The sequence below is a fragment of the Marmota marmota genome, unplaced genomic scaffold (genome assembly GCF_001458135.2).
Source record: "Marmota marmota marmota unplaced genomic scaffold, marMar, whole genome shotgun sequence".
Lineage (NCBI taxonomy): Eukaryota > Metazoa > Chordata > Mammalia > Rodentia > Sciuridae > Marmota > Marmota marmota.
The window spans coordinates 31,134,642-31,159,267 of NW_026000142.1; the positions used below are offsets into that span (position 1 = coordinate 31,134,642).

General features: G+C 32.4%; 1 protein-coding gene across 1 annotated transcript in view; it reads right to left on the bottom strand.

Annotated features, from left to right (window-relative positions):
* Window positions 1-24,626, bottom strand: part of LOC125611345 (protocadherin Fat 1-like) — a 146,019-nt gene that overhangs the window by 79,755 nt on the left and 41,638 nt on the right. Inside the window, exons 12-16 of the mRNA XM_048785927.1 lie at window positions 21,264-21,444; window positions 18,869-19,025; window positions 12,692-12,797; window positions 11,746-11,964; window positions 11,134-11,279 (exon numbers count right to left, since the gene is read on the bottom strand). Of these exons, the coding sequence (XP_048641884.1) occupies window positions 11,134-11,279; window positions 11,746-11,964; window positions 12,692-12,797; window positions 18,869-19,025; window positions 21,264-21,444 (809 nt within the window). The remainder of the gene's footprint in view (window positions 1-11,133; window positions 11,280-11,745; window positions 11,965-12,691; window positions 12,798-18,868; window positions 19,026-21,263; window positions 21,445-24,626) is intronic.

The following is a 24,626-nucleotide window of genomic DNA, read 5'->3' on the forward strand; positions in this document are numbered from 1 at the left end:
CTTTTAGTGCTGAATAATATTCAATATTCTATATGTAGTACAGTTTATCTACTCGACTACTGAAATTTGCTCCTTAGTTTAGGCAATTACAAGTAAGCTGCTATAAACAGTTGTGTACAGGTTTTGGTAAGGACATGTTTTCAATTCATCTGGGTGAACATCAAGGAGCATGACTGCTGCATAGGATAGTAAAAACACATTTTATTTTGGAAGAAATTGTTGATTTCTTACAAACTGGCAGTACCATTGAGCATTCCCTCCAACAAGTAATATGTGTTCCTGTTGCTCCACATCCCTGCCAGCAGTTGGTGTTATCGTAGCTTTGGGTTTTACCCCTTCTAATGAATTTGTTATGGTATTTCATTATTGTTTTAATTCATGATGCTCTAAGGACATATAATGTTGATCATATTTTCATATGCTCTCTTGCTCTACATGTCTTCTGTGGGTAAAGTATCTATTCAGGTCTTTTTTCTATTTTTTACTCAAGTTGTTTTTTTCCTTATTGTTGAGGTCTTATCATTATTTGTGTACCTTATCAGATATGTCTGTTGAAAATATTTTTTCTCAGTGTGATTTGTGTTTAAATTCTCTGAACATTGTTTTTCTTTGAAAAAATAAGTTTAATCAAGCCCAGTTCACCAATTCTTTTTAATGTATCTTGCTTTCCATGTTGGGTCTAAAAAGTGCCATACCAAACTTTCTCTAGGTTTTCTCCAACGTTAATGTTAATATAGTTTTGCATTTTACATTCAGAACTATGAAGTCTTTGTCTACATTATCTCTTTGCATGAAGATGCCCTCTTGTTAGCACCATTTATTGAGAAAACAACTGCTTTTGCTCCATTGTATCACTTTTTCTCCTTTGTCAAATGTCATTAACTACATTATGTAGGTCTACTTCAGGGCTCTCTATTCTGTTTTATTGCCTTGTCTGTCTGTTCTTTCATCAATACCACATTATCTTGACTCCTATGAATTTATACTGTCTTAAAGTCCAGTACTTTTTCTCAGTCTTCTAAGATTATTTTTCTCTTTCAATATAGTTTTGGCCATTTTGGGTCTCCAGCCTCTCTAAATAAACTTTAGAATCAGTTTGCCAATATCCATAAAAAAAATGGCTAAAATTTTTATTAGATTGCACTGAACCTGTAGATAGCATTGTGAAGAAATGATATGTTAAAGACACTGAATCTTCTATTCATAAACAGGGAATAACTTCCCATTTATTTAGTTCTTCTTAAAATTTCTTTCATATGAGCTTTACAGTATTTCTCACTTAAAGCTTGCAAATATATTTTAATATTTATACCTACCTATTTCATTTTGAGGGGTCCTAATATAAGTTGCATATTTAACTTTCCTTTCCACTTATTCCTTGTGGAAACTGGAAAAGAACTGATATTAGAATATTAAACTAGCACCTAAAAACTTATTATAATGGATTATTAGTTATAGAAAATTTTGTTTATTCTTTCAGATCTTTTAAATAGAGCAGTCTGTCATTTGCAAATAAAGACAGTTGTTTAATCTTCATCTATAATCAGTAACTGTTTTATTTTTTATTCTTGTCTTATTACATTAACTATGATTTTGAAAATGATGAGAGAGGACATCCTCACTCTGTTTCTATTCTCATTAGAAGATCTATGGTCTTATTGTTAGGTATGAGTCATTAGTTTAGTTTTTTGTAGATATTCTTTATCAATCAAAGAAGTTCTCCTCTATTTCTAGTTTTGCTTGGATATTTATCATGAGTTGGTGTTGGATTTTGTAAGATGCTTTTTCTGCTTCTTTTATTTGATTTTATATTTTTCTTATGTATTCTATTGATGTGATGAAGTGCAATGATTGATGTATGTATGTATGTATGTATGTATGTATGTATGTATTTATACTGGAGCATGATCCCAGAGCCTTACACATGGTAGGTATGTGCTTTAATGTGAGAGGGGTCTTCATATAAACCTGCCTCAGATGAAGGAACACTTTTGTGGTTGGATGGCATCACTGCTAATCATCTTTGCTTCAAAGAGGTTAAAAGAAGGATCAGAAAAGCTCTTCTGAAGAAGGCGCCTGGTTGTAGGTCTACCACTTGCGCCTGGATTTTGAAAATTTGGGGGAAGTTTGTTCTTCCTGTGTAAAAAAAAAAAATCTTCACTATTCATTCTATCAGTAGCTAAATTATGAATGTTTCACAATAATTCTGAGTGTTTCGTAATATTGTTTTGGGGGGAAAGCAAAAAATGAGAAACAGTCATTCATCTATTATCTTTTTTTTTCTCTTCTTTTTTCAAGTCTTCAAATTTTTACCATATCCCTTACTGTAAAAGATCTTAACATTAGTTCTTGATGGATAAGGCAGACATCCTGCTCATAGCACCTATTCTTCAATATCCAATCCACTTCCAGTACTTGCATTGTTATTTAAGCCATAATTTTGCTCTCAATCTAGGTCCTCTTCAGTACATATATAAATAAAGCCTTTCATTAATTTGAACTGTCTTCATCCATTTTTAGGATGTCAGCTTTCCCCTAGTTGATAGATTTTATAAACTTTATTTTTAAAAAATACGATTTTTATATCCTTCAAACAATTTTGCCTGTCTCTTTTATGGCCCATTTGCATGATATGCATGTGCATGATGTATGATCTCCTCTACCTTGAGATGGTACCTTTATAGGTGTCATGTAATTTGGAAAAGTTATGTCCATTAAATTCTAACTATTTTATTTGTCCTCCTTAATTGTCTGAACTAAAATATGACACAGAAAATAGACATATGTGGTTTCAAAAGTAATTGAAATTTCTCCATGGAAAAAGCCTAAATAGGTATTATTTTCAAAATAAAAATATCAAATAATTTTAAAATGTAACTCTAAATTGTTGGCAAAAATAAAATAAAATAAATCAGCAAGTGCCAACCAAAACATTGGTTTCTTTATTTTTAGTTTAATTATAACAGTAAAATCCCTAAAACTAATCCATAATGTTGTCATATAGAATACCATAGTAAATAATTAAAGCAAGAAAGTTTTAGCTGTATAAATAGATGTCTAAGAGGTTAGATTATAAATAATATCTGTATAATTTAAGTCATATTATTGCACTTAAATTAATTATTTTAATCATAATTTTGTACAATATTTCTCAATGTATGTTCGAAGGAACATTATGTTTTCAAGATATGCCATCAAAAATTGCTCCATGAACAATGAGTCTGTCCCAACTCTAAACTAATTTCTTATTCTCCCCAAAGAGTCACAGTACATGTATAATAAATACCCTGAAAATTTGATCAGAGGATTAAAAATTTATATTGTATGTTCTATACTTTCCTTTTCTATGATACTTGTGAACATCATTATTTTTTGGAAAAGGATACCTTGCATATTAAATGAAGTTAAGAACAAGTTATATTGGAACAAACTGGGCCCTTAATTCAGTGTGGTATCCTAAAAGGAGGAGACAGACACACAGGGAGGGCAGCACATGAAGACACAGCCAGACATTGCATTGACATTTCTACAAACCAAGCATGTGTGAGGATTCCTGCAGCAGTAGAAATTAAGAGAGGGCATGGAATAGATTGTTTGAGCATTCAGAGAGAACATGGCTCTGCTGGCATCTGGATTTTAGATTTCTAGCATGTAAAACTGAGAAAATGTATGACTGCTCTTTCAGGCCACCCAGTTTCTGTTACTTTGTTAGGGTAGCTCTAGAAAACTAATACGAGTGACAAAATTTAATAGTTAGAGCTAATAGGTGCATAAACCTCTCATATTTATAGAAACATTTACATACTACTAAGAGATAATTGATATAGAAAATAAATACCATCCCCAAGTCTGCAATGTCATTTGAATAATTATTTTCAAGTTCATTTATATAAAATAATATTAGTTGAATTCTCATTTAGAAAATATATATATATACTTATACTCATTTAGAAAATATATATACTTATTGTTATTTCAAAATGCTTTACATGTGTTTGTACTTTATCAATTCTGCTCAAATTTAAATTTAGTACAAAATCCTACTTTTTTAGTTAAAAGTATAGTATACAAAATAAATCCCATAATGTTCGTTAAGTTTGAAGTAATCGTCAAATTCCTTGTCTCTAAATGTGTGTGTGTGTGTGTGTGTATCTCAACTCTCACTTAGGAAAATTCTGCATAAAGCAAAAGAGTTATAGTAACCAATAAATATGAAAAAAGAGTTATAGTAACCAATAAATATGAAATCTGATTCATTTGGGACAAGGTTAATTTTTGCTCATGTCATAATCAGAATATATATATGCATAGGTTGGTATTTGAATTTTGTGTGTTTTCCAAGATATATCTTAGTTTCTTATAAACATCTATAATAGCTTTCTATAGCATTGAGTCACTATCCCTGGAATAACTGTCTTCCAAATAAAAACAGAAGATACAAATCATAGAGAATGTTCTTCCAAGAAGTTGATTTCATAAATCACTTAATGCTGGAATAAAAGAAATGCCAAAACAGACAAAGTTTAGAATTGTGCAGGTATTTTAGTATTTTTGTGGTTTTTAAAACACATTATTATCTTTTATTATTGAAGCTGTTTTTTGTTGTTGTTGTTATTTTTGCTAAAATAAGTATTAAAATTTACTAGGAAGTCTCTGAACCCTGTATTTTATCATTCAATAATACTGGAAAATTATCAGTCAATCAGAAAATCAGTTTTTAAAAACTCAGCTGATAAAAATTGAAACCAGTGATTTTTACAAGAACAAGTCCCATATATAAATGATTAAATATTTATAAACTTAAAAAAATATAATATCACAAAAGTTTTTTCTTGATGTTAGAACAGAGTTGTTGGTTACTATCAAACATGGACATATAAAACATAGAAATTTGTGAGAATTTCAATTATTTGAAGGAATCCAACTCTTACTTAGGAAAATTCTGCATGAAGCAAAAGAGACAAGATCATGTTATAGTAACCAATAAATATGAAATCTGATTCACTTGGGACAAGGTTAATTTTTGCTCATGTCACAATCATAAATATTAGGAAGCTCTCCTTGGAGGATCTTTATCAAGGAGCAACTTGGAGATCTTCCTTCCTTTCATTTTGTACTGATTCTAGCTTTAGGAGGAGGTCTTTGGGAAGCACCTTGAAAAGGTGAAGTGAACAATTGCACTGGGGTTTTTATTGCCAGGTTTAGAAAAGTGCTTCTGTTCATATTCTAGTCAGGAACCTCTCATATCATTGAAAAATAATCAGAAAATGTAATATTTCTATGTTCACAGAAAATAAAATAGGATCGGATAAACACAAAATAGCATCTGACAGGACTTCAACATTAGTCTCTATATATTTTGGAACTATCAATAATCATATTCCTTTTGACCACCTAATAAGATAAATCTAAGTTTCTCCTGTGTAAAATGAGAGGAAAAAGTTTTTTTTTTTTTCTGTAAGGTTTTCTCTAGCTTTAAAATTATCATATTCTAAGATAGTTCTTAGGTCTTAATGAATTTTTTTCTACTCAAAGTTTCTGTATATACTTCTCATATATACTTTTATTTCAGTAAATAATTTATAAAATTCTATGCTTATTGGAGATTAAATATACCTAAGAAGAAATAATCTTCACCTCAAGGTCTTAACAACTAAATTGAGTAAAAAATTATTTTAATAAGACAAACCAGAAAGAGCTACACAACAAAATAGAGATATAAAAATATTGGGAAACTGACAAAGAACAGTTGATATTCCATTTGGCTATCTTCTAGAACTCTGAAGGGGGTTTCTTCTTTTGTTTCCTTCATCTTGCATTCTTTTTTATATTTTCTCAAAATGTGATCTTATAAATAAAATCTGTAGTAGGTTAGTTCTCTATGCTATATTTTCAAATTCCTTAAACTATGCCATATTTAGTGCATGAAAGAAATTGATTTACAGTTTCAGTTTCATATTAACATAAACAATTCAAGAAACATTGCGCTTTTAAAAATATCTAAGCTTGTGACTTTTATGCTGTAGCATTTATTCCATAATTTGCAAAAAAAAAATAAGAACATTTTTCAAGTGTTTATCAGTCACACTTAAGTGGTTTCTAGCTTTTGTTTTGATGAGGAAATGATGAAAATCCAATCTCAATACAATATGTAGATTCAAGAGAACAATTTCCATTAGTTTCTTCTCCTGCTGTGGAAATGGAATGTGGCTTATTCATTTATGGAAAACTTGTATAGGTTTACTATGTACCACTCAGAGCTTTAAAAATATTCAGTTTTTATTTATTTATTGGTTTATTTATTCTTGTAGTGCTGGGAATTGAACCCAGGGCCTTGTGGATGGAAGGCAAGCACTCTACAAACTGAGCTATATTCCCAGAACTATATTCAGTCTTTTAAAGCCTCATCTCTACTTCGTGAGTAGACACTACTCTTACCATCATTTTGTAATGAGGAAACAAGGCAAGAAAGATTCAGTTACTTGTCCAACATCACCACAGTAAGGGCTGAAGCTGGGATTCTTATTCATGCCTATGGCTAAAGAATCTGTTCTCTAAATACCATGCAACGGGTGTGAAAGAAATTTGGCAATTCACTAAATACTTGTACATATAGCGGCTCTCGTGGTTAACAGGCATCCGGGAAAAGGATAAATAGATTCATGTCTAGTTCTTTGACACGAAAAAGTCATCCAAGAGAAAAATAGCCACCAGAAGATATTAAACTGTTGGGATGGTCATTTCTATATTTTCTAAAACCTTTCTGTTAGGAAGTAAACAGATAAAAATTTCCTTTCAAACTAGTTGTTTTATATATAAAAACAGGTAAATTTAGTATGGACATCACTGTGTACTTTCAGACTAGTTACTTAGAACAGGAATGAAGTTTAAGAGTGTGACTACTCTTAAAAACACGCTCAAAGAAAAACACTAGCTTCTAAGTCATTGATTCTATTACTATTTTAGATGTAAAGAAAATCACAGAGCTTTCCACGTTCCAGAAATGAAGTAAGCATCTGGCCACGGGAGAGTCGCTGTACTCCAGTTTGGAAATAAAGGGCATGTGTTTGGTAACAGTTTCTTCAAAAGAATTACAGAAAAGACAGCGATGATTTAGAAACTATCCTCTAAGGAAATTTATCATGCTCTTTGCAGGAGACAAAACAGCCTTCAATTTTGTATGCAAATTCTTGTCAGCAAGTACATTATGGTGTAATAGACAATATATGATCATGCTATGAAATTGTTTTTGTTTGGATTTTTGTTTGTTTGTTTGTTTTGTTTTGACATTGGTAAAGATATTCTTGATTTGGTTTTCTTCAGATCCAGGCAGGCACATTATTAATGTGAAGACTTATTTACTTACCTGAGTGCTATAGGTACAAAACTTTTTGTCTTTGACCTGATAAAACCACATTGCCTTTTTGTTACTTGCTTTGTGTCACAGGACAGACCTCCTTTTATATGAACTGTTTTGCAAAGTGAGTTATTAGTCATTCTAATCCCATTTATGTAATAATTTATCATGAACCTACTATCTTATATTGTGGATCCTAGACCTACTATTGTATTTCACTGACCTATATATGTATTGACAAGGAATAGATCTTTTAAAAATATTATAGATTTCTAACCTTTGTATATTTGCTAAAACAGATTGGCGTTTGTCTTAGTCTTCTTACACTGCCATAACACAAAACCATAGACTAAGGGTTTAACAAAACACATTTATTCTCTCACAGTTTGTTTTAGTCAGCTCTCCTGTTGCTGTGACCAAAAAGACCTCAAAAAAACAATTAGAGGGAGAAAAGTTTATTTGGGGGTTCATTGTTTCAGAGGTCTCAGTCCATAGACTGCTGGCTCCATTTCTTGGGCCATAAAGTGAGGCAGAACATCAAGGTAGAAGTGTGGGGGAGAAAAGTGGCTCAGGACATGGCAAGGAAGCAGAGAGAGCTTGTTCTCAACAAGAACAAAATATATACCCCAAAGGCAGTCCCTAGGGACCCACCTCCTCCAGCCACACTCTACCTTCCTGCAGTTACCACCCAGTTAATCCTTGTCAGGGGATTAATTCAGCGACTGGATGAAGGCTCTCATAACCCAATCATTTAACCTCTAAACCTTGCCTGTCTCACACATGAGCTTTTGAGTGACACCTCACATCTAAACCATAACACTGTTCCAGAGAGTGGGAAGTCATCAAGGTCTAGCAGTGCTTAGTCTCTGGTAAGGGTATTTTCCAGGGTGCAGGCAATCACATTCTCATGTGACCCTCACTTGCAGGGGAAAGTAAGCTCTCTGTTGTCTCTACCTAAAAGAAAACTAATCCCATCAGGATGGAGCCTCACGATCTCTTCATCTACCTCTAAATCTTAACACGCCTCAACAAGACTCCTAAAGTACAAGAAGTAAAATCAATAATCGAGAAATGAGATGGTATCAAACTAAAAACTAAAAAGCTTCTTCACAACAAAGCAAACAATCAAGAACATGAAGAGAGAGCCTACAGAATAGGAGAAAATCTTTGCCAGCTGCACCTCAGATAGAGCATTAATTTCCAGGATATACAAAGATCTCAGAAAACTTAACACCAAAAAACAAATAACCCAATCAACAAATGAGCAAAGGAACTGAACAGGCACTCACAGAAGAAGAAATAATAATGGTCAACAAATACATGAAAACATGTTCAATATATCTAACAATTAAATAAATGCAAATTAAAACTACACTGAGATTCCATTTCACTCCAATCAGAATGGCAATACAAGCAATAATAAGTGCTGATGAGGATGTGGGGGGAAAGGTAAACTTATACATTTTGCTGGGTGGAACTGCAAACTGGTGCAACAACTCTGGAAATCTGTATGGCGATTCCTCAGAAAACTTAGAATGGAACCACTAGTTGACCCAGTTATGCCCTCCTAGGTATATATCCAAAAGACTTAAAATTATCATACTACAGTGATGCAGCCACATCTATGTTTATAGCAGCTCAATTCACAATAGCTAAACTATGAAACCAACCTTGGTACCCTTCAATAGAAGAATGGCTAAAGAAAATGTAGTATAAATGCACAATGGAATATTACTCAGCAAAAGAAGAATGAAATTATGGCATTTGCTGGTAAAGGGATGGAACTGGAGACTATCGTGCTAAGTGAAATAAGCCAATCACCCCAAAATCAAAGGCCAAATGTTCTTTCAGATATGCAGATGCTAAAAATAGAAGTTCACTGGATTAGACAAAGAGAAATAAGGGAAGGGAGGGACGATGGGAATAGGAAGACAGTAGAATGAATTGGACATAACTTTCCTATGTGCATATATGAATACATGACCAGTGAAACTCCACATCAAGTACAACTGCAAGAGTGGAATCCTAATTAGAATAAGTTATATTTTGTGCATGTATAATATGTCAAAGTATACTGTTATGTTTTCTATTCTATTTTTTTATTTTAAAAAGAATTTTTAAAATCCTAACACAAATACAAATAACTCTCAAAGACATCACACTGGGTTTAGAGCTTCAATGTATGGTTTTGAGATGGAGTGTAATCAGTCAGTTCATAAAAGGGGTAATCTTTTATTTTATTAAAGACAGATTTTTGCTGTTTGTTCATTTCTATGGATGAAATCTAGATTCACAGACTTACCTATGAATGAAGTTGTATTATTATGTTTCTCTTCATATGTTCCCTTTTGGGAACAAGGTCTACTTTATAAACAACTGCATTGTATTGGGGAATATGGACCTCAACTTATTTTTCTGAAATATTTTTATGGTTTTCCACCCCAAGTTTGTTTGAAAGTATTAGAAAAGGATATTTAAATTCAATAATGACATCTCAGGCATAAGTTAAGCCCACCCATAAGATGGTAGGAAATGTATAGTTTTTGCCGCATCTCAAGAAATTCAGTACTCATTCCTGTGTAAATTCTTTTTAGTTTCATAAAAGAAGAAATCTGAATGGTTTTATAGATGAAGAACAAAGAGATACTTTGCTCTCATCCCTACTGGAACATAGGGGTTTACACACAAAATGAAAATGGCAATAACCAGTTTAAAGTAGTACAGGCAACAAGGGCATAATACTGATACTCGAGCTATAACTCAGTATACTTGGGGTGTATTATTTTGGAATCTTGCGTAAGGAAAAGAGGTTCATTAGCTTCTAACATTGTTGAGTCATGGTTGAAACCATTCGAGTCACTTCATTAAATTTCTCTCCACAAATATTTTGGCCTGGTTTATTGTGTTTTCCAGACATAATGGGCCTATGGTGGGAATTATAACACTGAGTCATGGACAATGCTGACTATTTTAGCTCACCAAGAGCACATATGAAAGTGTTCACCATGCAGGAGTATGCACAGTCTCTAAACTATGTCTGTGGCTTTAAATCTTCTTTTATTAGATGTTATTGCCTTTTCTAAAGGATCCAGGGCTGGAATTCATACTGTTCTCAAGTAGCAAAAAAGAATGCAAACAACACCATAAGATAAAGAAAAACTGGCACTCTCTGTAACATTTTTTTCTTTCTGTACAGTTCCACCAATTAATGTATGGAACTGTATTGATGTAAGTGTTGAACAAGCCAAGTCAAATTTATTCTTGCATTAAATATTTTAAAAACACTTAGAAGTCCTTTCCTTTCTGCTTCATGTTTTTGAAACTCTGTAGCAGATGTCTCAGAATCTTTACTAGTGAAAATATTAAGATATTTCTTCAGTGAAAACCAGAGGGAGAGACAGAGAAACAGATTAAAATGTGTCAGAGCAACCTCCAAAAACTCTAAGAGTATAAGTTTCTTTGTTTGTTTATGAAAATATATTTATCCACAGACTGATTCTTCCTTCAACTTAAATACAACCAGAGGTACCAGGCATTCTTTATCTAACTTCAGATTTATAGGACAATCAAATTATCTTATAAGTCAAATTGATTAGTTTGCATATAGTGTTAATTTTATCATTGTTTGTTACAGTAAAAATTGCATCACTCTATGAGTTTAGGTCCATGTTGAGGGCACTGAACTAAAACCATTCGCATCCATCCTTTAATTTTATTTCCCAAGAATATGTGCCTCCTAAAGGATAATAGCATCATAAGAAGTAACTCATTCTTACCAGAACATTGATGGTCACCTGAGCAGTAGCCCTTCTTTGTCTGAAGGGGTCAGGAATGGCATCGTTGTCCAAGTCTACAATCCTCACGGTTATCTTATACTGTGATTCCACTTCCCTGTCTAGCGAATCTAGTAGCTTTATCATGCCTGACACGAAAATAATGGGAAACTTGTTACCCCAGTATTACCAAACATCCTCAATGTATGCTGAATTATGAACTATATAAATGAAATATAATCATTACAATAACAAATGGAAATTAACTAGTACAAAACAATGTAGTTATACATTCATACTTCCAAAGCATAATTTTGCAGCCAAATCACAACAGATGTTATTTCATAGTCTTTTAGTCACATTATTAGGTATATAGGCCATACATGCACACAGACTTTCTGGAGTTCAATATTTCAAAGATCAGAGCATCCATACTTTCCTTATAGTACCTGAGAATTTACAGATACATGTCACACATCAAGGTGAAGACAGCATAATTCAAGAGAGAGTTTATTGAAGATGTTCTAATTCTCACCATTTCTATATAAAATAGATTCCAAATGAGCACATGTGACCTCTTTATTTTTATTACTGATTGATGTTTTTTTACAATACCTGTATCTGGTTCAATGTAAAATTTGGGAGGAGTTCCCATATTGCCACCAACAATGGTATATTTTAAGTTGTTAAATGGCCAGTCTGCATCTGTAAATGTAATTTTTCCAACTAGTGCATCAACTGGACTATTTTCAAATATACTGAAGGTAACCGATGTAGTTCCAACTGGATTCAGTTCATTTATGCGACTCACCCTTACAATGATTGTAAGAATAGCTATGGAAAAAAATACATAAACAACATAGTTAGGGTAATCATGTCTCTGATATTCTTTATTTTCCTTTTCTGTTTTACTAATACCTTAAATATTAAATATTTGGATTACAAAACATATTTATGTTGATGTTTCATTATTAAATTTTACCTTTTAAATTATAGAGCATTTAAAGCTAAATTTAGATTAAAATACTTTATTAACTGCTTTTGAACACCTGCCAAAACAACTGTGTTCTATAGTATGATTATACTAATCATATATTCTAAATTAAAAATCACAGTTTATCATGGACAACATAATGTTCAATGATTGGAATATGATTATATTATTCCATCCTGACAATATAGTCAATAATAAAGGAAATGCAATTTACTCTGAGAATCTGAATATTAGTATTTTATCTAATGCAGAATTTTAAAAAATTATTTGGAAATCTTTCAAATACACAAAGATTACAGAAAAGTTCATCTTTGACATCATCTTCAAATAACTGCAAATTTCTATATGACACATTTGAACATTATTATCTAACCTGGTTCCAGTTTTAATTTAGTCTTCTGGGTTATAAATAGTAGTACATATGCAGTAAATAAGTTAATATAATATCAATCTATATGCTTTAATGCAACAGATCATAGGAAGATTTTAAATATAAAATACTAAGAAAAATACTAGGCATTTTATGTAACTCAAATTATTTAACATTTCAATTTGTTAACTTCTTACTTGAGAGTGCAGGACTTCCTTCATCAGAAACCCTCACAAACAATGTATATTTGAAGTGCATTCCTGCAAAAATAGCATTATCAAAATCTAAATGTGTAGATCCAATCTGTAGGTGAAAAATATGAACAACAATTTTGATTAAACATCTATTTTTCAACTACATGAATCCAAAGCTAAGAGATGTGACAAATAAGTGAAAAATGAGGATGTACACAGTACTGTGCAATAGAAATAGAATATGGGCCACAAGCACAAGTTGCATGTGTGATTTTAACTTTTCTAGGATCCCATTTAAAAATTAAAAACAAGTGAAATTAACTTTAATAAAGATTCTTATTTAATCAAACATATACAAAATACTGTCATATCAACATGTAATAACATCAAAAATATTGGAGATGTTGACATTTGTTTGTTAGTACTAACTCTGTGAAATCTATGACTTATTTCACAATTGCAGCTTATTTTCATTTGAATAAACCACATTTCTGGAATTCCAAGGCATACATAGCTATAAGCTTCTATAAATTTATTTAAATTAATATTATTACATATTTGGGTAGTTTATATTCTTAAGTTATATTGTCAAGTATAATAATAGCAAAACTAGGGTATTATATTTCATGTTCTTTTGTTTTCACTGATTCATTTATTATAGGTTTCCCCATTTCCTACAATATCTTCATAAACACAGATGATCTCCAAATTACTATGGTTAAACTTACAAGAGTTTTACAGTAGTGCCAAAATGATGTGTATTTAGTAGAAATGTACTTCAAGTTTTGAATCTTGATTCCTGGGCTAGTGATTAGTAGTATGATATTCTCTTTTGAGTCTGGGCAATGGCAGTTAACCATAACTCTGTCAGCTACACCCATCATGAGGGGAACCAATCAATTTTCTGCAGTGTTCTATGTTGATAAGCTGTGATGTTCCTTAGGGTCAGTTATTACATGCATTTTCAACTTACAACATTTACAATTTATGATGAGTTTAATCTGAACATAACCCCATTATAAGTCGAGAAGCATCTGTAGTTACTATGTTATGTATTTAAGATTTGTTAAAAGAAGCTGTCATGACTTTCTTAACATTCTTTCAAAATGAATTAGATCTGGGTTAGTATTAGTGGGAATAATCTCCCAGAAGTAAGCTTTGAATTGCAAGCTTCAAAATCATGCAAAAACAGAACTTGAGACTGACTCTGTGAGAGAGGTCAAAGCATCTCATATTTTTGCTCTTTCCCTTTACTCTCCAGGGAAGGATGTGCAGGGCAGGCATGATGTTTTCAGGATCTTTAACAATGTTAAATGTAAGGGGGAATCTGAGAGTCTTCCCTCCACAGCTCATGCATAATCACACAATCCTCTGGGTGGTCATAGAATAGACTAGTTGTGAGACCATCTAAGGGAAGAGTGGAAATAATATGATTGCATTCTGTGCCTCCAAGCTTTTCTGAGGTCCTTTTCATGCGTCAGCCACATCCACATTAACTATTTTTCAAACCAGTCAGCATTATTAGGCAGGGGAGTTATGTGTAGCAATTAAGTGATTAGTTGGGACAGAAAAGCATAGGTGAAGAGCATTGTTTTCTTAAGATTCTGGGTTTCAAGAATTTGAGAAATGAGGGACTGTAAATAAGTCAAGTGGGAGAAAAAAATAATTTATTTGTGCATGAAGAAGAATATTAGGTGGTCTATAAGGTCCTTTTCAATGTTAACATTCTGTAGTCTGCATTCTAAGTGGCCAAACGAAGGTAACATAAAGAACGGCAATGGCACTGAACCAGGTATCAGTCAGAAAGTTAGTAGTTCACCCTGGTAATTGTCCTCCAAAATTACTACATGCTTTTTCTCACCCTGTTTATACTATGGCAATGTGGAAAATAGAAATAAATTGAACATTGAGAAAAACTACAACTACTATAAGAAGATAATCAAAAGCACACACAAATAAATATGGATAAATAAATATAACATGGCAGAGCCCTACAGAAATGTTACTGGGAGAGTTAATATTCCAAATGGTAAAAAAAAAGTTAATTGACTCCTTGCTAACTTCCAAACCACAAAATTAATGCCTGTTTTTCCAACAATTTAGGTATGAAGGTCATTGGTTAAAATATTTATAGGAAAATATCCTATATCATATTATGCTTGAATACATCATACAAATCAATAAGGAAAATAAAGCAATAATGGATAAACACATGTTCATCCTGTTCATACAAGTACCCTGTCCAAATACTTGCTGTTTATTCACACAATGGTGAATATATAAAAAGATCTACAATCTTATTACCAAACAAGCTAAACATCGTAATATGTATGAGAATACCAGATATTGAAATAAGGCACTGAAGAAGAACCATGTTTAAACATTGCTGATGAGAGTTCAAGCTGATACAACCAACCAATATGGAAAACAACTTGACACTACTTCATGTAATTAAATGATATAACCTAGAGTACATGTTGCATGAAAGAACCAAAGGAAATGCATAATAATATTCATAATAATATTACACATAATAAGCAAAAATTAGAAGGAACTTCAAACTTGCATTTTTGGGAGAAAGACTAGAATCACCCAATAGAATATTAAAGAATAATATGGAACATTATAATAATCATATTGATTGATATGACCCATATAGAGACAGTCATTAGAAGCACAACATAAATATCAAGTTATGAATCTGCATATATTATATAATTTCTTTTAAAGCTTTTCAATATAGTTCAGGAATACATACATGGTTGATAAAACTAAATTCCTCAAGGTAGTAACAAACACAAAATTCAATATACCTATTTTCTCAGGAAGACAAGTGACAGGGCTCCCTGGCTACTAAGCTATGCTGCCGGCCTATGGGTCCCTGCCTAGAACTGGCAAAGGAGTAGTGGAGCTGAAAAGTGGCAGCCCAGGTGGGTGGGGCTGAAGGAGTAAGCCCTGCCCCCCACCACACAGGCGTGGTGGGCCTGAGGCACTGTGAGACAAGGCTTGCCAAACTATCATCCTTCAGCCAGGCCTGGGCATAATACTGGTACCCTGCTTCAGGAGCCTACTCCACACAGTACTGCTGCCCAGAACCTGCAAACATGGAACACCCCAGAACCTCAACCTGTGGCTTCCTGACTGGTGGCAAGAAAATGGAAGGGAGGCTGACCTGAATGGAAATCGGGGCTCAAGAGCTGACCAATAGCATTTGTGATTCCAAACCTTAATTAGCATCAACTTAGACCAATTACATTGGTACTCTTTTCAAACCATAATTAACATAAATTTGGACCAATAGCAGTGGCCCAAAAACTATATAAACACCTAAACTAGTACAGTTGGAGGGAGAAAACCTGCTTTCAGGTCCTTTCCAGCACTGCTGGAGTTCTGTTCCTAACTATCAGTTAAATCCTGCTCTTACACTCACTCATTCTGGTCTGAGGCTTTCACAAGACAAGAACCCAGAAAGAAGAAGAAATTGAAGGTAAGTCTCTGGGGTCTGCTGCAACATTGGAGGGCATGGCCAGATATTAAGAGCTGCAACACTTCTTGGCTGCAGAGGCCCGCAATCTTAGCAGACCCCATCCACCACCTGCCAGAGAATGAGTTTCCTCTCAAAACTCCAGTTTCACAAGGAGAAGGGTGGGAACAGGTAAATTGGTGTTAGTGATTTTGTAATTCTGAAGTGCAGGGATGGATTCAGTGATTCATTTCATTACTGTGCTGCATAATTTGCAAATCTGTTAATTATGTTATCTTAAAAATATCAGATCATCCTTAGACAATAGTAATTAAGAATGGAATGACTAACAAAATACATAGGATGGGGTGATTTTTTTCACATCAATGTCCATTAAAGAGAAATAACCTAATAAAATACAAGACTAACAATACTGACTTAGAGAAATATTCATTTCATTACCTTACTTAAAAGTTAAATCTATTGCATATGAAATCATTTGGATTAATTAAATAGTAATTCACTGTTAAACATTAAAATTATACATTTATTCCTGGTATCCTGGTGAAAATCATTCCTTAATTAATTGAGATAACTTTAAGTTAATATACACTAATCTACTAGAGCTGTAATCATTATTTTAAAATAAAGTTTTGATGTTTATTATAAATCCACATTTTGAATGACTGCTAGAGCTGTTTCTCCTCTTAATATAATACACATGCCAAAGGATGGTAAAAAGAACTAATCACCTCTACATTTACATTTTAAAAAATTCAAGTTCTAGATTGTAGTCTTTTGTGATCTTAAAACTTAAGCATTTTTGGAAAACTAAATAGGTTTTCTTTCTATATTCTGCTAATAAATGTTTAATTCACTAAGCATTAAAATTGTCTTTCTTTTACAAACTGGCTTTTCTTCCCTTGCTGCTATAGCAAGATTAGCATGTAACCATCTTAATAACCCTTTTTGAATTTAATATCCCATTTAAGAAAATTGCAATTATATTCAATCCAGTCATATAGTAATTGGGAGAAAAAGATAAAGGGGTTATATCACATATCAGTAAGTTAATTGAAGTTCATATTCTACAATCTCCAGGGAAAGGTAGGGGAATCAATGGTTTTCATTCTGTGAATATTGAGACTGGATTTATGTTTAGTCAAAATTAGAGTATATCCAATACAATAATTTTGCTATTGTTTATTTGTATAATTTTGGTTGTTTTGTTTCATTTTTGTTAGAGTTGTCCAAATAGGAAGAATTCAAAGATATATTACATAGTGCCATGATTTTTACCTTCCTAATTGAGAATATTTTGATACCACATTATTTTTCATTATTATCAGGATATGTATATGTATGTGTGTGTGTGTATATATATATATATATATATATATATATATATATATATATATATATATATATATAAAATATAGTTTATATGAATCTATTTTAATATTCTGGTCATATCAGCAATATCTTCTTACTACAAAGAATTGTGAAAAGGTAACCTTGATGCACTTGGCAGTAATTTGTTACTAAATCCTGTCAATGGCTTAAAAATGATTTGAAATTTCAATTTTGTTTATTTATGATTCATTAATGCAGTCTTGATTAATATGTATCCAACCAGCACCAAATATTTCATACTCCTAGTTTAATAACAAACTTTCTTCTTTTACTCTAATTGGGAAAACAGAGGTGAAATATGTGATTAGTGCCAAGGTTAGAGAGCTATAAAATGCTGTGAGAAGCCAAGGAGAGGCACCTCATCCAAACATGAAAGAGAAGAAACATCAGGGATGGCTTCCTAAAAGAAATGTTAATGCAAATTATGAAGGTTGTGCAAAAGGGGACATGGGAAATGGGGACACAAAAAAAAGCTAGGGTGGATTTTGAACAGCATTAAGATTGAAAGGCAGAACTGAAAGACATCACAGTATTTTAATGTCATGAAAATTATTCTCTGCCTCAATCACAGTGTGCGACAGCAAGTGGTAAAGATATAGGGGTTTGTTTGACATGCATCTTGGGTAGAAGTTCAATTTCAATTAAATCAGTATAAAAAATAAGTGAAAAAGTACTTCTTACTTATATTTCACTCATCTAGTCCATGTTGTGTTGTTCATAAGCTAATTGTTCAGATAAGCAACATTTTTATCACTGTGTTGAACACAGTACATAATTTAATTTCCTGTTTTTTTAAAAAATATATGATATAGCAACATGTAGAATGACTTTATCCTCAAAACTTACAGGAAATAAAATCTATATTTCCCCAATTGGTAAAATATTTTACCTACTGCATATTCCAGGATATAGCAATAAGTATGCACAATTATTCTAATTATATACCAACCTCACTAGTTATTTAATATATTTATTATATATTTATTAATATATATATCCAACATAATATATCCAAAACAACCCAAAGGAGTAGACAGTATTTCATCACAGAACCATTTGTTGAAGGAAATTTGTAACCTTCCTAGTTCAGTTCGCAAGATTAAAATTGCATTCCATTGTTCATCTCAAAGCAAGATATGTTGTTGGCAATTTCAGGTTCAGTTGAAAATTCAGGAACAAATTCTGCCATCAGCTATTTGAACTACTGTAGTTCATTAAGAATTTAATAATAATAAAAATAAAATGTTTTTCTATTTAAGGTTAATTACAGGGTCACATTCAGAGAGCAACTTTAAAATACTTACCCTCAGTTCATTGTTAGTGAGAGTAAAGGTTTTATTTGAAAAAGTATCCATAATCAAATGATAAGCTATGTTGTTATTAGGAAGAGTTGCATCCTTATCTGTGCATGTTAGAGAGACTAATAGAGTTTCAGATGGGATGTTTTCAGGAAGTTCAATTCTGTAATGAGTAAAACACAGGAAAAAATGTGGTATAACATGTTAATCAAGATTTATGCAGATGATAATATTTAGCATAAAAGATGTTTTAAAATGTGTTCACAGTTTAAATAACCACTTTGCCAATAAGAAAATCATAGTGTTGATAAAGAATTGTATAATAAATTATCTGGCATTCTTGTTGAGGCCAAAGGAAATGAAGTATTATTATGTTGAATAAATAAGCAGCAAATTAGTAAAATATATATATATTATTGAACAAAATGACAATTTGTACCCTGTAGCAGATACCATATCATTGTCTTAATTTTTAAAATAAGGTACTGAGAATTCCTTGCTATTAAATTTACAGGAGGGTGAGCTGGAACTGTTGATTCTGACCAATATTCATATTTCCCTCTGTATGTCCCACTTTCCTTATAGCTCCTGCACTTGGCTTATATGGAGTCTACTGGCAAGTGAAATGCAAAGGAAGACTGTGCATCAGCTCTAGGTAAGATAGTTACAATTTGGAGTACTTTCCACATGTTCTCCCTCCCTTCTGTCCATGTGGTGGGGAGAAAAAGGAAATAACATTGCAAAGCAAAATTACTGAACAAACTGGGATCCCTGAATCAGTGTGGAGGAGTGCCAACAGTATGGCCAACAAACCTGTGCTGTTCTTCCCATAAGAGGCAAGGACATGCTTATTAAATTTAGCCATTGATATGTACGTTTAATTCATTAACAGCAATTAAGTGGAAAATATTGTGATGAGTTCAAATGACTATAGTTGTATGTTTTCCTCAGTTGTCAAAAGGTATTATTAATTTAATCATTGAAAATACCTTAGTACTAAAAAATAATGAAATAAAAGATGAATTTTTTAATTTGTTAACGTGAAGAATGTTCTGGAAACTAAATTTTATAATATTCCTTCAATAAGAATCTATAGGCTACTAGCTGGAATAGAAAGAGAAGGGAAGCCAGGCACAGTGGCACAAGCCTGTAATCCTAGCGACTCTGCAGGGTGAGACAGGAAGATCTCAAGTTCAAAGCCAGCCTCAGCAAAAGTGAGATGCTAAGCAACTCAGTGAGACCCCATCTCTAAATAAAAATAGAAAATAGGTCTGGGGATGTGGCTCTGTGGTCAAGTACCCCAGAGTTTAATCCCTGGTATCCTCACCCCCTGCCAAAACAAAAAAAAGTGAAAGGGAACTACTACAGAGTGTGCAGAAATATTGTTTGTTATTTCAGCCTTTTTTTTTTTTTTAGCAAAACAACAGGGACAAAAAGTTTACAAAGTAAAACTTGATTCTTTTTGAACCTTAAATTTATTTTTTACCTGGTACATAAAAACATGAAAATGATACATATTCATGAATACTGTGTGATGTTTTAATATATGCATACCCTGTGCAATGTTTAAACATATCTGTCACTTCAAACATTTATCATTTTTATGGTGAAAGCTTTTGAAATCCTTTCTTTCAGCTTTTGAAATTCACAACATGTTACCATTATCTATAGTCACCCTGTTATGCAATAGCACACCAGTACCTACTAATTTAACTGAAACTTAGTACCTGTCGATCAGGTACTTTCTGTCCTCCCCACTGCTGCACCAGCCTCTAATAGCCACCATTTGACTACTGACTTCTATGAGATCATAAAAGTTGAATCTTGAAGTACAACAGAGCAAAGACACATTTTTCATATTTGGATTTTTTTTACTGTTTTATTACTATAAAATGATCAAGTACATATTCTGCGTTTTTTTCCACAAAATATTGTTTAAAATAGAAGATAAGTAATTTGAGGGCAAACTACCCCAAACCTTTCATAACATATAAAATATTATTTCTGCTATTAAAGTAAAAATTCTGATGAATCAGGAGCTTCCCTTTCAACACTTGCAGAACTATCTAAATTTTATTGCATGTAGTTGACATTAATCCCATCCTGGGGACCTTTTGATGCTGGAAGCACACATTTCTATGGTTTCCTCAGGTTTTCTATATATGAGTTAATCATTTGTAATCCAAAAATCCAAAATCTGATATCATGTGAGCACTCAAAGAATTTCAGATTTTAGAGCATTTGAGACTTGTTTTTATACATTGTTTTTTGAGAGCAAATAAAAGCAGATCCACTTGTTTCAGTGAGGGATGTAACCAGGGATGGCATGATGGTTACTCTTTATTTCTTTCTTTTATCTTTGACAAAATCCGAAGCTCACATAATTGCTCCTGTAACTTACGTGTAAATATCCTGTGAGCACTGAGGTGGATTGTCATTCACATCTTGTAGTATCACTGTGAGTGACCCAGTTGTTGAATGCATCCGTTTGTTGTCATAAGCTCTAATATATAATACCCAAGACTTTGGGGTGGCTGCATCCTCATAATCCAAAGGATAGGCAATTGTGATCTCTCCTGAATCTAAAAGGCAAGCAAATGAAAATGTATTCAGCATTCACAAGATGAATAATTTATGATTTAAAATAATGGCATGGATAAAATAGTTCTAGGAACAAAATAAAGGTCAGTTGTTGACCTGTTGTAGCTCCCAAGTGAGTTACATACAACTTTGGATTTCTGAAGAATGGGAGTCAGGTAAGTGACAGGGGAAGAGAGAAGCCTCCTGAGCTGTGTAGATCAGATGGTATTTCGCGGGAGGGTTGTGAGGAGTACACTATGAAGCTTAGGCTGAGAGTGGAAAAATGAGCACAGAAATCGGAGAGTAGATTGGGGTGGCTTGGATGTGGCTAAGTGGATGTGTGTGAAACTATGGATAGTACACTGAGAAAAAGAACAAAAAGAAAAATTGATATTAATTAAGAACTGTTTTTTAAATCATTTTTATTGTATCTACATTTTCAGAGCATGTAACATGTACAATACACTGTCTCCTTTATAAACTGTGTTTTTTTATGCTAAATGTAAACACATACTTGATGCTTGATGTCATTTCTTACATTGATAGCTCTCCAAGCATTTTGGTTGTCTAGAGTACATTCCCTAATGAATTCTTGAGGAAAAACTATAGGCATAATATTTCTTTATTGCTTTCACCTTCTGAAAATTTTATCTGCTGTCTTTATCTGTGAAATCATTTTGCTGGATATAAATTTTCAACTCTCATTTTGTGTTTTCATGTTTCCTAAGTATGTTACTTCATTAATTGATGGAAAAAATATTGTAAAAAAGTTTGTTTACAGTATGATTATCATTCTCTTATAAGTGACTTAGTCTTTTTGCCTAAAGACTCAAACACTTTTCTAAGTTAACATCTAATAATATACTGGAATGTGTTTCGAATTTAGTCATTCTGGGTTGATTTTCCCAAGAACCTCACATTTCTCGTAATATGCAGCTTCAAATCTCTTATTATAGGAAATGTATTCTTTTCCCCTGTTTTCTTAAAGTTGCAGTATAATTACACATAATAGTGAGATCTGTTGCTACATATTCATATATGCACAAAAGATAACAATATTTGGTCAAAGTCATTCCCCAGTATTTCCCCTTTCCCTCCCCTTCTTCCTTGCTCAGTCCCCTTTATTATACTGATCTTTTTTTCTTGCTTTTTTTTTTTCTTTATCCTCTCTAGCTTCCACATATGAGAGAAAACACAGGACTTTTGACCTTCTGAGTTGGCTTATTTCCCTTAACATAATGTTCTCAAGTTTTATGTACTTTCCTGCAGATTACATAATTTCCATTATTTTATGGCTGAATAAAACTCCATTATTGTAAATATGTCACATTTTCTTTTTTAAAAATTTTTGGTTCATGTAGAATTTTATTTTTATTATTATTTTTTAAAGGAGAATGGGAGAAAAGTTTATTAGGTTTACTACTCAAAATAGTAAATATCATGAATATGAGAAATTAAGTTTAATTAAATATCTTACTCCCTCCTGTATGCAAAGTAAATGAATGATTATTACATAGATTTTTTTCATATTTCTTTGATAAAGCTTTTCTGAATGTTATTCTTGGCCCTCAGGCATAGGCTTTTGATCTGGTTAAAAGTTTTATGACAGTTATGAAACAAAAATTGAAAGAAAGACACATAAATTTCTTCCTTAAAGAGTCAATTTTTTAAAAAAAATAATAGATTTTTGTACTACTTATATCAAATTTTTAATTTGTTCTATCTTACCATTATAATTAATCTTCATATAAGAAAATGAAAACCTAGGTGCTTTCCATAGTTAATTTAAAATTTTAAAAACTGATACACTGATAGAAGAACAATTTCAAAATTCATAGCCATGAAAACCTACTTTATCCATTTATCCATTGACGGACACCTAGTTTGGCTTCATAATTTGGCTATTGCAAAGTGTGCTAATATAAATATGAGTATACATGTATTATTATAGTGTGATGATTTAAATCCTTTAGACCAAAAATTGTTATAGCTGGGTCTTTTGGTGGTTCCATGCTGAGTTTTAAGGAACTTCTATATCGATTTCCATAGTTGTTGTGCTAATTTACAGCCTACCAACAGTGCAAAAGTGTTCCTTTTTCCCGCCTCCTCTCTAGCATTTATTATTATTTCTATTCTTGATGACTGCCATTCTGATTGGAGTGAGATGAAATTTCAGTATAGTCTAGGAATGTATTCTTGAATGACACTTTTATTTCTTGGGTCGGTTGCTTTGTTTGCTTCCTCAGGAATTTGTAGAATATGATTTAAAGTGTTGGCTTTTCTCTGCCTATCATCAACAGCTATAATTTTTTTTCATTTTTATTTTAAATATAATATAATATTTTAAATAAAAATAAACCTGTGTAGAAGGCTGTTGTTCCTGAATAATCTGAGAGTAAGTTGCTAACATAATGCCTCATCTTCTGAAAATTTGATGTACATTTCCCAAAATATACATGATGCAAGCATCAAAATCAGGAAGTTAATATCAATACATTTAATACTGAGAGTCTCATTCAAATTTCACTGATTGTCTCTATTTTTTAATAAAAAGAAGATCCAGTTCATATTGTCATGTGTTGTTAGTCAGTTTCAACTTTTTCAACTAAAAAAAGTTGTTAAATCTTCCCTTGAGTTTTACCACCTTAACCCTTTGAAAGATTTTTTTCTAATTTTTTTATTGTTGGTTGTTCAAAACATTACATAGTTCTTTTTTTTCTTTTTTTTTAATTTTTTATTGTTGGTTGTTCAAAACATTACATAGTTCTTGATATATCATATTTCACACTTTGATTCAAGTGGGTTATGAACTCCCATTTTTACCCCGTATACAGATTGCAGAATCATATCACTTACACATCCATTGATTTACATGTTGCCATACTAGTGTCTGTTGTATTCTGCTGCCTTTCCTATCCTCTACTATCCCCCCTCCCCTCCCCTCCCCTCCCCTCTTCTCTCTCCCACCTCTCATCCTTGTTTAATGTTAATCTTCTTCTCATGCTCTTCATCCCTACTCTGTTCTTAGTTACACTCCTTATATCAAAGAAGACATTTGGTATTTGTTTTTTAGGGATTGGCTAGCTTCACTTAGCATAATCTGCTCTAATACCATCCATTTCCCTGCAAATTCTATGATTTTGTAATTTTTTAATGCAGAGTAATACTCCATTGTGTATAAATG